The sequence below is a fragment of the Lissotriton vulgaris genome, chromosome 6, assembly GCF_964263255.1.
Source record: "Lissotriton vulgaris chromosome 6, aLisVul1.2, whole genome shotgun sequence".
Taxonomy (NCBI): domain Eukaryota; kingdom Metazoa; phylum Chordata; class Amphibia; order Caudata; family Salamandridae; genus Lissotriton; species Lissotriton vulgaris.
The window spans coordinates 1655175926-1655193156 of NC_141694.1; the positions used below are offsets into that span (position 1 = coordinate 1655175926).

The 17231-nt window shown below is 40.1% G+C and overlaps 1 protein-coding gene and 1 long non-coding RNA gene across 6 annotated transcripts in view; one reads left to right on the plus strand and one right to left on the minus strand.

Annotated features, from left to right (window-relative positions):
- LOC147709259 (uncharacterized) overlaps nt 1–15496 on the plus strand; it is a 32353-nt gene extending 16857 nt beyond the window's left edge. For both annotated transcript variants that reach the window (XR_015296686.1, XR_015296687.1), the window contains 2 exons: nt 9508–9637; nt 15366–15496. This is a non-coding gene — a long non-coding RNA (uncharacterized LOC147709259). The remainder of the gene's footprint in view (nt 1–9507; nt 9638–15365) is intronic.
- Nucleotides 10859–17231, minus strand: part of BICRAL (BICRA like chromatin remodeling complex associated protein) — a 744270-nt gene continuing 737897 nt past the window's right edge. For all 4 annotated transcript variants that reach the window (XM_086927816.1, XM_086927818.1, XM_086927815.1 and 1 more), the window contains one exon: nt 10859–16985. In XM_086927816.1, the coding sequence (XP_086783942.1) occupies nt 16228–16985 (758 nt within the window). In that variant the 3' untranslated portion in view covers nt 10859–16227. The remainder of the gene's footprint in view (nt 16986–17231) is intronic.

The window sequence follows — 17231 nt, forward strand, 5'->3', positions numbered from 1 at the left end:
CCTTGTTCTCTTCTCTCTAACCATGCCAATGTTCTTCCGGCCCTATCACCCAATTCATACAGTCTGTGTTGGGTATTAAGGTGCTCGGCCATCATATGTTCCCTAGCTTTGAGTTTGTATTCTTCCTGTTTGAGTGCAAGATGATGTTGCATGTCTTCTGTTAGCCCATTTGTGTGGTCTAGGTGCAGTTGTTTGAGGTCATCTTCCAACTGAACTAGTAGGCAACATTTGTTACGAATATAGCCTGTTTTTAGAACCAGGGCCGGCCCCTTCAAAACCACTTTGAATGCCTCCCATATAGTGAGTGCTGAAGTAACCGAACCCAAATTTTCTTCAAAGTAGTGCATAATTCCTCTTTAATGTCTGGAATTTTTAGCAACCATGGGTTGAGGACGATAGTAGTACGCGGCTGCTGCTCCCAATGTGTGAATTCGATCCTAACCGGGGAATGATCTGAGATCCCTCTCGGCAAAACCTGGGGGTGCCTAAAATTACCTATCGAGGCAGTATGTGTCAGGAAATAATCAATACGGGATGAACTCTTGTGTGTGTGTTGGAGAAATAGGTGAATTGCGGTTTAGTCAGTTGAAGTGCTCGCCCTACATCCATTCAGCCCATAGCTGTGATAAATTCTGCCATTAGCCCATTTGGTCTCACCCCCGGTCTGTCAATTGTGTCATCAGTGGTCATATTATAGTCCCCTCCTAGGATTAAAGTGCCCACAGGAAGATCAGTTAATATTTTTCCGAGGTCCGCCAGAGCTTCCTTACCTAGTGCTGGCGGCAGATACAGTGAGATTACGTTAAGCACTCTACCCTCCCATTGGGCCTCTAAAATGGCAAATCTCCCCCCAGGGTCTACCCAGGTACAGTGTACAATAAGAGCCAGGTTCTTTTTATGCAGAATACCAGTTCCCGAGAGCCTATGGTGTAGTCAGCATGCACTAGGAGTTTGTACCCCCATCGTGTAAGTGCTTTACTTTTGTTTCTGACTAGGTGCGTCTCCTGCAGGCCTGGGCGGTAAATTCCGTTCCGATCGCGGAATTTGGGTACTTTGCGTTCCGCGGAGAACGCGAAATTGCCCCAAATTCTGCGTTCCGCGACTTTGCGAAATTTTTTGCTTGTTCGCATTCTCAAGTGCGTGTTCGCGATATATTATCCCCGAGCACGCAAACAGTGCGAACAGTAAAAAAGCATCGCGAACACGCAATTCTGCGTGTTCGCGGAATTTCTGCATGTTCGCTGAGATTTTTTACCGTTTTGTGGAGATTTGCATCCCATTCACATTCCAGGTAAGCACAGAGAGTGACAAGTCTATTTCATTCCCCATCATCTAGCATAAGGAGAATCATTGTATGGCAGATCAATAGTAGTGACTATTTTGCATCTGATATTAGCTGAATTGGTGCAACTCAACCCTTTTTGTGGCCCCCATAACTGAAGCCAGCCAAGAAATCGGTACATGACAATATACAATTGTTACTGTGTAGATCAACCAAACCTTGAAAAGGCCAACCCCCATCCCTCCCCACTCACCCACCCCCTCTCTGCCTCCCTGCCCGTGGATTTAAAACTACCCACTCCCCAAATAGGCAGAGTGCCTCTCCCCCTCCCAAATATACTGAAAGTTGAGGGCTGAGTATACCCCCTATCCCGCTAATATCACTTTGGGTCTTGCCTATACCAGCATTTTTATTGTTCCTAGAAATAAGATGGCTAAGGAGCACATCTCTCAGTTATTCGTGTTCAAGACTGGCAGTCTTACAGGTAAATCCTCAGGTAACCCACAGTTTTAAGTAATTTGGTAGGAACACTGTCACCACGCTGCGGTACTTGCAATGTTGTCAAACTTCATGCGATACGGACCTCGGGTGTAGGTTCTATCTGCGCGATGTCTCTTCCCCTTTCAGGGCAGCAGGATCATCCACAGGTGGAGACCCTTTATCCTCTTTGTGCGGCTTGGGTCCTCCATTATGATTTCGACGCTGGCACCCCACTCTACGCCATCTCTCCAACCAGTCCCACCCTCCTCTGGTGAAGTGAAGAACCATGTCTTGCTGTCAGCTTCCACTCTGAGTTTCGCTGGAAAGAGCATGGCATATTTTACTTCACGGTCCGGTGCTATTTTTTCACCGCCTGAAAGCTTCGGTCGTTGGGCCTGGACCTTGGCCGTGAAGTCCGGGAAGAACGTGACTTTGTTGCTATCGATCTTAAGTGGAGGGTTGGATTGTGCTTTCTGCAAAATGATGTCTCTATCTCTATAGTTGAAGACACAGGCTATGATAGGCCTCGGGGGGGCCCCGGGTTTCGGCTTACCCCATGGTACCCGATGTGCTCTTCCTATTGAGAAATATTGTGACCGACATTTGGGTTGTAGGTGGGTCGCTATTAAATCTTCCACATAGAGGTCAGCTGCTGGCCCCTCAGCCCACTCCGGAACACCCAGTATACGAACTTTGTTGCGTCTGGCCCGTCCCTCATACTCGTCCAGCTGTTGTGCCATCCATTCCTGCCTGTTCTGCAGCTTGGCCACCTGCGTTTGGAGTTGGGACCTATCAGTCTGCAGTGATGCCGCAACAAGTTTGAGTTCCTTCACCCTTTCATCCATCTTACGAAAATCTGCCCTGAGGGACACTTCCACTGCTGCCCCAGGCCAATTTGGCTAGCTTGTTTTGCGCATTTGCCTTTGGACCTCTGCCTGTTACCATATTTGCGCCGTAGGTTGTGTGAGCGGGCAGTGAAATCAGGAATAGGCCTGGTAATCCCCGCTGCCTACCCAGCGAGTACGGCAATCTCGCAGTTGACCTGTCGGGTTTCCCTAGGGCTCCTCCTCTGTTGCCAACTATGTCACAGCGATCTCTGCGGACAAAAGCACCAACAATGCCCAAGCACACCCCGTCACTTGGGGTTCAACTTTTTGCGCACCTGCTAGCTTGTCTCCCCAAGGGTGTCTGGCCGGGCGAAGTTGCTCCTTTGGTGTCACAGATCAACTCAATCTGCACAGGGACCAAGACCCTGGGAGTCCTTCGCACTCTTCTGGGATCTATTGGCGCTCTAGGCACATGAGAAGGTCCACTTGCGCTATCTGTATCGTACGCCCCCTCAGATAATTGCAGCCTTGGGTACCATCTGTCAGGTCTCTGACCATCCGCCTTCTGCACCCTCTCCGCCCGTATCCGGGTGTCTCTCCACCCTAGGGATCCCACTCCAGTAAAAATTCAGGCGCCAGCGCCGCCGCAAGAAAGCCCACTCTTCTGCCTCAGGTCCCGTCTAAGGCCACACCTTCTCATCTAAAGATTGCAGGCGATAAGTAGGTGCACAGGGGGGGGGGGGGAAACACCACTAGCCACTTGTGTATGTTCCCTGGCCCCGGCTAGGCCATGACTTCAGGCTGCGCTAGCGTCAATGGTCGGATCATCTCCCCTGCAGCAGGAGGGGGGGCGCCGCGACGGGACGCTCCGGTCATCTGCTACTAATGCTTATTATGCACCCAGGTCGCGTTGCAGCTCATCTTGCCTCTGTCTCACAGGTTACAAGTAATGTGATTTAAGGCGGGCCGGGCCTCCAAAGCCGGGACCTAAATCGATGGTCGCCCCGTTACCTCTGATCGGCCGCTGCAGCTCCGCGATTCGCCCTCAGCTCCTCGACCGGAGCAACTAGTTTCCACGTCCAATGCTGAGGTATGCCGCCTGTGGAGTCCCGGGTGTAAAGTGTCTACTCCGACCGCGTTTCCTCGATTGGGAGTCACTGCGCCGCCATATTGGTGTCAGCACCGCTAGTAGTGTTTCACTTTTTATTTGCCGCAAGGAATCCAATCACCGCATGGTTGGCAGCGGCGGATCGCAGAGCTGCTGGGTCACCCGCCGAGCGGGTTTGCAGCTTTCAGTGGCAAAGGATTGTGCAGTATAAATGACGGGGATGCGGGAGCCTTCCTAACCAGTCGCCATTCTCTTCGGCTGCTAGCCACGCCCCAGTACTACAATATTTAAGAAAATAAACAATTAAGTATTTTTAATCTTGAGCACAGAATGCTAGTTGGAGACATTATGCGAAGTAAAGAGAGTTGCTCTAAGATGGTATCATTTGATAGCCTGTTCAGCATCTACCATTTGTCATTGAAAACAGGCTGTCCAACCATTTAAATGCAGCAAAGAAACTAGCAGCCTTAGAGATAAATGAGTTGACTAGCCGATCCTCCACCTGCATATACTGACCTTTATTCCCAGGGTACCTGGATGTGAGCATAGATCAGGGTCAAGCTCAATATAGACCCGTCCATATAGCAATTTTGTGGAAAATACAACAGGCTACAACAATCTTGCACACAACTTTTGGGAGTACATCAGCATCCCTGTATACTCAATACAACAGAATCACGGTTTGAGGACCCCAAAAGTAAGAGTTCAAAAATGTCTTGCAAAAATATGAGTGCCCTATTGTATCTGTGCTGAGATATTGTTGGTGGACATCTCTAGGGTGTAAGGAGATGGGGAGAGAGAGTATAACCAGTATCACTTACAAACAAGAAATGAGAAATTCTAACAAAGGGCCTTCTATTCTAATTGAACTACATCATGCCTACCTACATGCAGTGTGTGTCAGGGTAATGTATTGTGTTGTAGTGATTCCCGATTATGTTTGAGATGCCACCCCCAGATGCAAATGTAGCCCGGTGTGAGGTGTTGTTACTTACCAATAAGCCACATGTCACTGAACTCCCCAACACCCAAATAAAGTGCAAGAAGATACTATTGGAAAATGGAGCTGTCATGTGTGCTTCCAGGAAAGTCAGCATTGACATCAGTGAAACAGACCCTAGCAATGCAAACAGCCTGCACTGTGGGCAGTGGTGTCTGTTGCGTAAAAGGTGTCCTGTACAGTGAGGTGACTGATGTGCAACGTGGGTGCAGTCAATGGAACCTAGAACATGAGAGAAGAGAGCAAAGGCATAAAATACCCTTGCCACCCTTTACCTTTACGCCTATGACTGTGGCATGGCAATAAACTGTTGCACTTTTCTGCTGATGCATGTCAGTACCTGGTGCAAGCATCAAGACTGGCTTGACTGTGAAATATAAATATTGTAAGAGAATACCCTCTGGAAAGATCCAGTGGTCATGAAATAGCGTGTAGTCAGTATTTTGACGTAGGCTGGGATAGCCTGATAGCGGTCTGTAGGTGACTGCTCCCTGACGGCAACCATGTCCAGGATCGATCACTTCAGGTGAGAAGCGGAATCAGCTTTCCTTAACATCCCAGAGATGTTGATCCTGCACTTGTAATCCCTCTCTTTCCTCCTTAAATAATTTGTCCCCAAAACAAGGACCAAACCTACAAAGCTGTTTAGTAACATAGTAAATGCAGCTTATGTTGCAATGTAATCCACATTATGTAACTCATCAGCAATTCGTCCTGAATGAAAATTCAAAAAATGTACAATCATTTCCCTAGGTTCAATCATCAAAAAGCCTTTTAGTTGCAAAGTCTCACTATGATAAAGTAGAGGGAAAAGGTAATAAAATTGCAAAAAAATGCAAATAAAATTAACAAATGTGTTTATGATAAATATTATATTCAATTATATTTACATACTTATTTACATGTAGAACAAAACAAAAATGATACAACAACACAAATATCTTATTTTTTAATTAAACCTTTAACTAATTTAAATATATTACATTATATTAAATTCATTTTTCGGGAGTTTAAATTAAAACAAAACTAGGTATTAATAATGATTAAAAGTGATGTATAGAATTGATTTATATTCATGTATTAAGTATGAAAAATTACAAAGTGTTGTGCACAGAAAGAATTAATGTAAATATTTTTTAAGTCATTTATTTTCGAATTAAAAAAGGTTACTTAATTATTTCATCATAAAATAATATGTTATTTATATACATTTCTCAACAGTTAACTAAATGTAGATATATTTTTGAAAGTCAAAATACATTGATCTATTTTAGCATCATTTCCTAAGGGTTTCGATTTTAAATCTCTGCCTCTGTTATTTTATATGGGAGGATGTTGCACTACCACTGGTTTGCCATGTGAGGTCCTAGACTTATTTCAGGTCGGACCTGGAGTACATTTACTGCTGTTTTGGATCCATTTTAGCTTTAGTAACTTTAGTTGATTCCACAGCCAGTTGTGTTGCAACAGTGTGTGTTCTTATAATTTAAACAGAAACCTGGGAGCAAATAGTACAAGACTCCCACGGACTTCATGAGTCGGAAAGGTGGAAAGTGAAGAAACTTTGGCCAATCCACAACAAGAGTCAGAAAGGGGACACGTGCAAGGGCTTCAGCCATTTTATAACCTGCAATGAAATTTAGGAAATGTGGCAAGTTTACACAGATGAGAGCAATGATAAAGCCCATGTACAAGATTACGAGTGCAGGTAGATAAATATATATATATATTCTCCCTGTAGAGTGGTGACCCGACGTATAGCAGGTGCAGAGGAGCGAAGAAGCATATTATAGTTCCGCAATTGTAAATTCAACTTTTAACCGCCGAGTGATATTTATAAATGCTGACAATGAACACAAATAACAAAGCTCTATTACTATTCCAGACCTGTGACCTTGATTGTGTGGTAGGTCTCTGGGGATAATAAAGGAAAGAATATCTCCATAACAGAATAATAAATCATAATTTATAATAAATTGGCTGATTAATTGCAAACTATTCCTCCAGCGTTAAAATAACCTTGTCACATTCAAATGTATCCTTCCGACAGAAGCACAACCTCGCAAGAAAATCATATGGGTTGTTTTAAGCAAGTTAACAGTCTATGGAAAAAAAACTAGGAGCACTGGCTTGAAAGTAGATGTTTGAAATATTTGGGTGTACCTATTGGCATGTCAAGGAGGAAGCAGAATACATTCGCCATAACGCCATATGAAGGGCATGATGCATTTGAACATACCGTAGTTGAGTGACAGGGGAGCAGAGGATTAAAAGATACCGTTACTCCAGCAATACATGTAAGATGTGAAGGAAGATGGTATAAGTGGATATGAATGGTTGGGAGGAATAATTTGCACTTATGCACAATGCAGAGCTAGTTTGTGCAAACTTGTCAAATATGAGGGTTTCAGACTGAGATATTGAATCTGATTTCTTTGTTTTTTAGACATTGGATATGTTTTAAAATATTGAATTCTGAAGAAGGTGGGGTAAACCATCTCAAGTATACCGAAACGCCGCCTCAACACTACTTGGTTAAACCATTGCTTTTTGTAAACGTTTTTTGACAGTATCTATTGTTTTTATAAAATATTTTCATGAAGAGTTTGAAAAATACTTTTTTTTTAATTGTCCAGGTGAATTCACTCAATCATAAAACTTTATGCCTGATGTAGACCATACAAGTACATTACAAGTAGTACAAAGCAGTATTAAAAACAATGAATTAAAAAAAACAATAATAATACAATTAATAATCCAATGGGGAGTATCTATCAATACTTAAGACTACAATCATTAGAAAAGTTTGTAAAACATGAATAAACGTAAAAATCTGAGTCAGCTAAAGCATCTGCCTATTCCAAAAACAGATGACATGGCCCACTATGCTGGCTAAGTTATAGAGATTAATAAATAATCAAAGCCGACTAATTATTGCCAATTGAGCATAAACCGAAATCAGCTGGAATGGTTAGGATGCATAAAAAAATAACATGTGCAATGGTCTCATGCTTTCATCAAAGTTCTTCTGATTATCCACATATGCCCCAAAACGTTTGCAACAGAACAGGCTATTGCAGAACTAGAAACTGATCTTAAAATACGAAGAGCTTTGTCATAGTAGCGTCTGCCCAGTTGCTTTGCAAATTAGCCTCAACCATCTTCCTCTCGAGCAGAAAGGTGTGGGACACACAAATAATACATGGGCGATAGACTCTATTGCAGCAGTACAACTAGGAGAGAACTGGGAGGTAGCAGTTGGATGCCTCCAGGAGCTAGTGAACCAGTTTCAAGGAAGAAAACCAAACCTGAACTGCATATAGAGTTTCTTCTCCCAAGGAGAGGTAATAGTTTCTAGCTATGAATCAAATGAGCCAATTATTTTAAAATGTATAAACTCAGTGGTTAAACATCCCCACAAAGAGCTACTAAGTGGGCCCTGCGCTATCAAGTCCTAATTCTTGATTGCTTCTTTACTAGGGAGCAATGATGGATCCTCGACATCCCAATAGCCCTCTAATCCTATTGTGCTTAGCAAAGATTTCATACTGCGGATCCAACCTATCTTCCTAAGGATGTCGAGTGCGCTAACTTCATTAAGGGCTAAACCATATGGAAGCAACTCAGGAGTAATCCTGATGCGCAGCCAATACAATAGTGGATGTAGTTTTGTCTTCTCAGAAATAGACGCTCTACCAAATCCAGTCTTAACGGATGAAGTGGTGTGCTCTGTGGCAGCATAACCAGGGACCTAAGGAACTTGTTCTCAGAGTTTAAAATAGCATCCATCTTTTCAAAGCCCCACAGTTCTGCTCTATAGAGAGTGGAGCCTACAGCTTTAGCATCATAGATCAAAAGTGGGGCTGCCACCAGTTTTCTAAAGGAACTACTGTGTTCTTAGATCAAGGCCCCCACTGTTTGCCTATGCCTAAGGGTCTGTTTGACTATGCAGGACTTCCATAACATGTCATCTGAGATAGCGATGCCCAGGTAGTCGAAAGTGCTATCCCTCTCCAAGGGAACCTCCTAGTGCTACTTTGCCTCTATGTGATTTGTGGGGATTAAGGAATAAAAGGTTACACTAGGTAATGTTAACCTCTAAACCAGGGGAATCGTAGAAAGTTTTAAAACGGGTTAAAAGCAGTTGAAGCCCACCTGGTGTTTTTGATAATATCAAAGTGTCTGCAAACAATAGAGTTACCACTTTATTCACCCCGCCAGGATTGGGGCATCCGCTGGGACGTCAGGGAGAAACTAGACAACACCATTCATGAAGAGAGAAAAGAGTGTGGGTGCCAACACACAGCCTAGACGTACCCCAGTCCAGGTGAATTGTTTTGATAAACAGTTTTTAAAAGTTTCAGAATATGTTTTTAAAAACTTCACAGAAGAAATGCATGTACTGATAGAAGTGCAATAATGATGGAATTGTGTGTAATATGTTTTAAATATTGAGGTATGATCTCATGAAATATTGAGATTTGACTGTACTAATTAAAATTAGACATTTTTACAGAAGACAGTGTTCAGTTTTTAAACAGTATACCTACAAGGTCTTTTTATTTCGTACATCTGTGGTGGTGCATCTCCATAGCCTCCAAACTAGCAAATTTACATCCCACGTGAGTGAGTTACACAAAAGGGACCCTTCTTTTCATATCTGTTATTTACCCTGTCCCCTTTGGCAATAAAGGGTAGCTCTCCCAGGTTTGTAGTGACCTTTAAGTATCGCCAACGCACAAATGATAGACTGTAAGGACATGTCTTTGCACTGAAATATTTCAAATTTTCTCTGTCTCACGTTGGTTAGACAATCATGGGAGGAAAGACGGTTCTAAGCTGGTATTGGCTGCCTAAAAGAACAGCAGGACTGTGAAGCAGCAATAAGATATTCTCAGGCGGACATTGGAAACATTGAGAAACATGTGCGCCAGAGACAGGTGAAGTTCTGAAATTTGTACAGTCTGTAGGTGCAAAAAACAATGGCAAGATGCAAAGGTTAAACTGTTTACTATTTCTGTGTATGGAAGCCAAAGGTCCAGTCTGCATCTGCAAGAAAGTTCCCTATCTGGAGCAGTGACATTTTTGTTTAACATGTTAATCCTAGACTTAGATGGCACGTGATTATCACTAATTGGGAATGGAAGGGAGCAAAGGGCCAGATGTACAAACATCAGGAGTGCCGATTTCCGAATTGTGATTCTGTCTGATTTGCGATTAGGAAATAGGTATTCCTAATGTGTGAAACTCATTAGCGATTCCTAGAGGTTCACAAATAGACCTACCGCATGCTTATTAATGAGGTAGATCGCAATTTGCGACCCATTAGGAATCGCAGCGATCACAGGGATGGTGGCCAGCTCAGGTCAGCAGACCACCATGTCTGTGATTGCTTTTTAATAAAGCAATCATTTTTTTTAATGCAGCCTATTTTCCTTAAACAAAATTTGATGCGATTAAAAATTAAAAAAAATAACTTTGCTGTTTCATTTTTTAAGAGTAGGCAGTGGCCCATGGGACCAATGCCTGCTCTAAAAAAATATTTGGTTTTCATTCTCAAAGGGGAAGGGGTCACCTGGAGACCTCTTTACATTTGCGTATGGGTTATCACGTCCTTCAAGGAGTCAGTAAAATATGAATGTTTTGCGACTGTAATTCATTTGCAAACCATTCATACATCACAATCCGAATCATTATTTGGAAGGGACGCCCTAAACACGGCCCTTCCAAATACCGAATCACAAGAAACAAACATTTCGATACGATAACGTGTTATCGAATCACAATTTGTGTTTTGTACATATGTAAAGCATTTTTGCAGTAGGAAACGGCCCAATCGGCTGTTTACGACCACAAAACTGCTTCATCCATGTGGCCCAAATCGGGCCTTTTGCAACCAAATCCTTTTTACATTTGGCCCCATATTATTTAATTGACTAACTTGATGTAGTTTGCATCCCAAAAAGCATTTTGCAAAGTTCCAACAATTCTGAATGGCACTTGAACTGAAAAGACATTTTCTGACAATTTCTGCCTTCACACTGGCAAGCACTAGACTGTGACATACTGGTTGGTGATACTCATATTATAAATCATAGATGACTAGTTTTACAAATGTAAAACCGTTTCTAGTGGAGTTTAAATCAAGACAATCACGTGTGTGTTTTCCCAAATCTTTGGTTGTATTGCAAATATTGTTTTAATGTGTCATTTCCAACCCCAAAAAAATCCTAATATTGGATTAACAATATATTTACGACGTGTTTTCTTTAACAGTATTTATCTAACATAACAAAATAAACTGCAATTTGCTGTACCTTTTTTACGAAACAGTTTATAAATATTTTTACAAAATGTATACAAAGCAATTTGCGATAATACATACATACTATACAAATGAATACAAATGAATGTATTTAAGCAAATATAGTCAATATCGCACTGACGAAAATGAACACTTCTTAAATGAAGTCAGTCTGTAAGGCCGCTCTACTATAACAGCCAAATTATCCTAAACTCTCCAGGTACGCTACTTGCTGATATTGCCAATTACAATTCTTATTCTTTATTTAATTTCTGCATCATTAATGAAACTGAAACAAACATGAAGAATAGGCAGATCCTCACAATATCAGAGCAAAAGAATACTGGATGCTTTTCACATTTGCGTTATGCACGCAGTTCGCAAAAGGACATTAACTTCAAGCAAATTGATTCAATCTAAATCTAGACAGTGGTGACCTAATGCGTCTTTCTTAGGTATAAACTGCAGTTCACTGTTTACTTTAATATTAACCGTCTGATGTTTCAAAAGCCAGAATATTTCTGGATGTTTCAGGATTAATTCATGAGACAACATGGACAAAACAAAAGCATTTCTGACAAATATTTTAAAGTGCATTCTGGTATTTTTTAAAAATGAGTCTTATAATGATAAATTATACCTTACTATGAACAACTCGGATAACGTGACGTATGTACCCCTACGGTCACAAAAATACCTTCAAGTGTTATGTTTTATGGGAGGGTAGATCTCTTTCCATGACTTGCATCTACATATTTTTTATTGCTTTATAAAAGTATATTTAATCAAATCAACTCATAGCCCTAAAGTTGGATCTATTATCTTCTGCACTATGCTTGCATCATGTAGACTTAATGACATGTACTATAAGGCTTGAAATGATGCAGGTGTTTGCTGATTGAAGGGACACGCGTTTTTAGGCTTAACGAATACTTATGTGTATGGAAATATTAGCTAACAGATATTTCAAAAAGTGAGTTAAATACAGGGACACCAGACAAATAAAAATATACTTCAATCAATTTATCCTCTTGAAAATTACATGTAACTTGAGTATGTGACTACCAGGGCATGTGGATTTTACTTTGACACTACGATATTTTGGATTTGGAAACGGGTTTCAAAAATTATGTGCTCATACCTTCCACTACATTTTGTAATGTCACAAGTCAACTGCTAAGCATACACTTAGTGAATTGCATCATTTAGAAACCGCACACAAAACAGAAAAACAGGTGCAAATTATTAGTCAACTGATACAAAAACGCAACAAAATGAAAGGCTAAATTGAACCATAATGTCATAACTAGCAGTGAAAAATCACAACAGTTAGCATCAAACTGGAAATCATCCAAACTTAAATACATTATTTTTTTCGCGACTGACACAAACTCAAAAACAGATTATCACAAATGTAATGACTGTGCGTGATAATATTACAATTGGAAATTCTTTTAAAACTGAAACAAACAAACACTTATTCTGCTTGAACAATAGAAGTCAGGTTGCTTCATTGTTACAAATTTTACAGAGATGTCATCTATTCAAGTAATCTTTCGGTGCTCTCACAAGAATGCATACCTATCTATCTATCTATCCATCAGATCCAAAGGCATTGCATGCATTGATAGCTCCTGATACATTATGCTTCAGTGTGTTTTTTCAGTCAGAATTGTCAAAAGTTCTTCCATTCTTAAAAAACATTTTGTTTATGTTTATGTTGACTCACTATAAAATGTGGAAATTTCTTTCACAAACATGAAATGCATTGCATGTATAACACATTTTGAAATTGCTCAAGCCACTTTCAATATGTTAGCTAATTTAAAACCGTGTAAACATATTCTTATTAACCAAAACACTGAGCCTGAGTCAAAATGCTTTTCCTGCGAGTTGCTTGTCTTCCTCCTGTCTTAGGTGTGAATTATTCTGGAGTTCACATGCTTGATTCGCAAAGCATTTTTTGAGGGTAGGTGTATATCATACCATGCATAAGTGTGACTTTCTCAGGATTTTCTAAAGCATGCTTTCTTAGAGAAAAACATTTTGTAAAAATGGAGTCCGATTGCCTAAGCTTTTCTACAACAAGAAATTAAATTCATTAGTAGTTCCCACATAAGCCGTGAATAAGGTACAACTAATCACAGAAAGTGTTATACAAATCAGGTACGGAAACCCAGAAGTAATTCACATCTAAGACAGGAACATGACACAACTAGTAACATAAAAAGCTTTGTGAATCAGACCTTTTGAGTATTTTGTAATGTTTTCATTACTTTGCAATTCTTGCTTGAAAGCATTTATGTTGTTTATTGCCTACATGACATACTTTGCATGTATTGTTCGTCTGTCAGGTACCTTTCAAACAGAAATATGGCATCAACTCAACTATTTTAGAAACTATGAAGGAAAATGACATCAGGTGGATAAAAAGGAAGGCAAGATAAGCTTTTGCAAAGCTAATTTGTGTTTTTTAATTAATGAACAGCAACAGAAGACGTGTTAAAATATATGCAAATGCAAACTTATTGAAGAACATTTAAACTAAAGCAAAGACACCTGGAAGAAAACAAGACATAAGGTAGTCTCATAATATTTCAAAAGGCAATTTGGAATTTAGTTTATTAAGCTGACTGGTGTATGGATACAGACAGTCACACCGACTAAATCCAATCCAGAATTAAAACATCTTCTCAATAGTTGCGGGTTAGTAACAATAAATTAAAGTAATTGACCTGTGATCATGTGCAAAATATGATCAGATTTGAATGTCCACTAAAGAGAACAATTATGGTTAATAAAATTCCAACCTGGTTTCTGGTTTCATACCATTCAAACACAGGAATTGTTACTCCCTGAATTTCTTACTGTACGTTTTCATACCCCAGCTGGTAACCACAACCATGTCTGAAATCTATGTAGTTTCCTATTCACCAATAAACTATCTAAGTATTTGAACTTCTACTTTTAGCAGGCCATCAAAATGCAAACCATGCTGATTTACTATTTCTCCGCAACTCTAAAACCTTTCTTCCTATGGCTTCATCTAAACAACACTCCAGATTTAGAGCATTCCCACTTACCAATATGACGGCTGGTGTGGCAGATAGCATGACATTTTGAATAAAAAACTTTCCACTCAGCTGTAAAGCTACAAATATATCCAATGGAAATATAATATGTTACTAGCACGGCCAGTAGCGTAATACTGACCCCCGCAGCCCCCAAGATGCAGGGGACCCCCAAGGTCCAGGGGGCCCCCTCAGCACAATACTCTGGCTGGAGACCTCCTGACTGAGTCCGGAGGGGGTTCCTCCACGTACCTTGCAGGGGGCCCCCTCAAGTTTCATCACGCCAGTGAGCACAGCATATGTTACACAGGTAAGTTGTAAGGGGGACTGTGAGATTTTGAGAGAGTGGCATGTTTCATCAGCAAGATGTGTGATGAGTAACCCTACTTATTTTTAAACACAAATTGTAAGTGTGTGGAAGCCATTCAATTGAGCAGGCATTTCATCAGCTTAGATTCTTGGATAAAATATAATTACACAATTGTGTACTTACTGGCCTTGGTAAACCATATTTTCTAAATCGCTGTATGTTTGTAGAAGGCTCCCAAACCACTTCAATGTCTTTTCAAATTTCTCCCTGATAGGAATTATAATCATCAAAAGCAATTCAGTGGAACATTACAAATTCTCCATGAGGTTCACTTCAAAACTGAAACACTGGAGGAAATGTAATGCCCGTGTTGTTAGACTCTATCTAATATACTTTAAAATGATCAACTGCTCTATCAAGCAACAGTTTTTACTACATGCCTAGATTCTGGGGCTGTGTTTGTAGATAAATATAATGCTAATATTTGCATTCCAAAGAATCACACCCTTTCTTGAAGTACTCACATTTTCTTTTGAGACAGTGAGTATTTACAGTGGTCTTCTAAAGATCACCCATCTAAAGCAGCCATGCCAATATTTGGGGTAAAATACCCTCAATCCAAACTGCCTCGCTAAGAATATTACTTCATCTCCTGTTAGATATGTAAGGTTAAGTAGTAACAGACATTATTTCATGATTAAATATAGAAATGAGTACGCCACCAACTAATTAGTACCACTCTGGTGGATAGAGACACATAATGCCTTCTAAAGCATTTTATGTAACATTCCTTAGCATCAGGTGCCTCATTCAATTAATAATAACAATGAAAATGTAAACTTCCAATTGAGCAACGTCATTGGCAGCAGAACACAATCAAAATAAATAATATTAATTGATGCCAAAATTACTAAAATGATCTTGCCAGCATCCCTCTAACCCTAGTCTTCTCACTGATATGTCTTATTCCCTTTTCATTATAGAGACAGATCGACAAGCTGACAAGCACAAGAGACAACCCTACGACACTTCACACAGGTAGATGGTTGGGCCTTAATTAATTGACATCATGGAGACCACTATTTCTATGCATTTGTAATCTACTGGACCTGCTATTGACTTTTTTACAGGCAGAGTGTACACTAAGTTAGTACTTTGCCTTCAATAACTCAAATACTACAGTTTGGAAATTAAAGAATGCAATATGACTTTAGATAACTACTGTGTGTGTGTTTCTGTCCATCTGTCACTTACTTTCTGGACCCACTCCATAAAATGTTTCACGTTTCAAAATTAAGCTTGAAATAATAGATTATAAACTACAATTACCAATCTTAAATATTCTATGAGATAGCGAACATACCATTGCTGTTATTGATTGGTAAACAACACATTTTTAATAGAAGACTCCATTAATATTTTGGTCGTCTTCATTCCAATTTTTGAGATCAGGATTTTCAAAGGACTGGGAAATAATGTTATACATAGAATTTTAACCGATCACAAAGTAGTCTGAAAACATAAAATCAATTAATTGGATAATAATAAATGTGCTCATTTGAGCCCGTGATTTTCTTCAGTAAATCTGGCCTTTCATTGGGCTCGTGATTGTCAGTATCGTCGAACTCAGTGGCAATTGGGCCCTAACAGACTGCTTTGCAGCAACATTGCATTTAACTTGATACCTTGTTTCTGCCACAATGAATATTGCTTTGAAAACACATAACAATGAATTTCAGAAAGCTCCATCCAGTAAAAAAGAAAGTATCAGTTGTTACGTGGTTTAGATATTCTTCACATATGCTTTTACAGTGGCCAGCCTATCTTTTCCACGGTTTGCAGCTATTAACACTCTAAGATACTATTTACAGCGGCTTCTAAAACAGAGTCAGTTTCTCCAACACCTTGACCTCTATCTTGAACCATTTTCACCTGGCAATCTTCTTGTGGTACAAGAGGTAAAAGGTGTGATATTTCAAAATCCATAGATTTACAACCGATTTCACCACGCGAATTCCTCCCATTTTTTTTCATTTCCTCAATATGTTTAAATGCTGTTTCAGAACTCTTAGTAGGTACCCCTTCTTTTGGTGGTTCGTTACTACTTGCCATAGTGCCTGTAGGCAAATCTTCACTTGAAATGTTGGTTTGAAGGGAAAGCATACATTTCGTCTCAACAGCACCACAAGATGAACTAGAAGGGCCGTTTTCTGGCTTTTTAAGTCTTCTAGACAGGACTTCAGATTCAGAAAAACTTACATTGCACTCTGGAGGCTTGGCACTGCAAGTCTCTCCACGGGACACGTTCATCTTCTGAATTTCAAGCGAAAAGGCAATGTTCTCATCCTTTGCTCTTCTACTCAGCTTGTCCGCCTTGGTATGGCATCTTTGCGTTTTTTGTAATGTGGCAGTGTTATTAGGCACTAAATGATGTGCGTCATGGTTCGTTAGTTCTGTGTTGCTATATGTATTTGGGCCTTTCTTCTGCAACCGATGTATGCAACTAGGAGTATTTATCTTAGGATCTCCGTCGCTGGATTCAGTTTCAGTAACAGGCCTTTGGAGAAACTTGGACGAGCAGCAAAAGTCAGCTTGAAAGCTGTCTGAAAATGTAACCACACGTTAGGGTCCGATTTATATAACAAGTGAACAATATTAAAATCAAGTATGTTATGCATGTGTAGCAAATCTGACTTACTGAGGTTTCAGAAGACATTTTAGCAACATACATCTAATTATGCAACTTCAAAACAGTAAAACCAATTTAAATGTTAAAATATTACGAAAAACAGATGATTTTCAAAAATTACCACAATACATTTTAGGAAGGCATATTTAATCCCATAGAG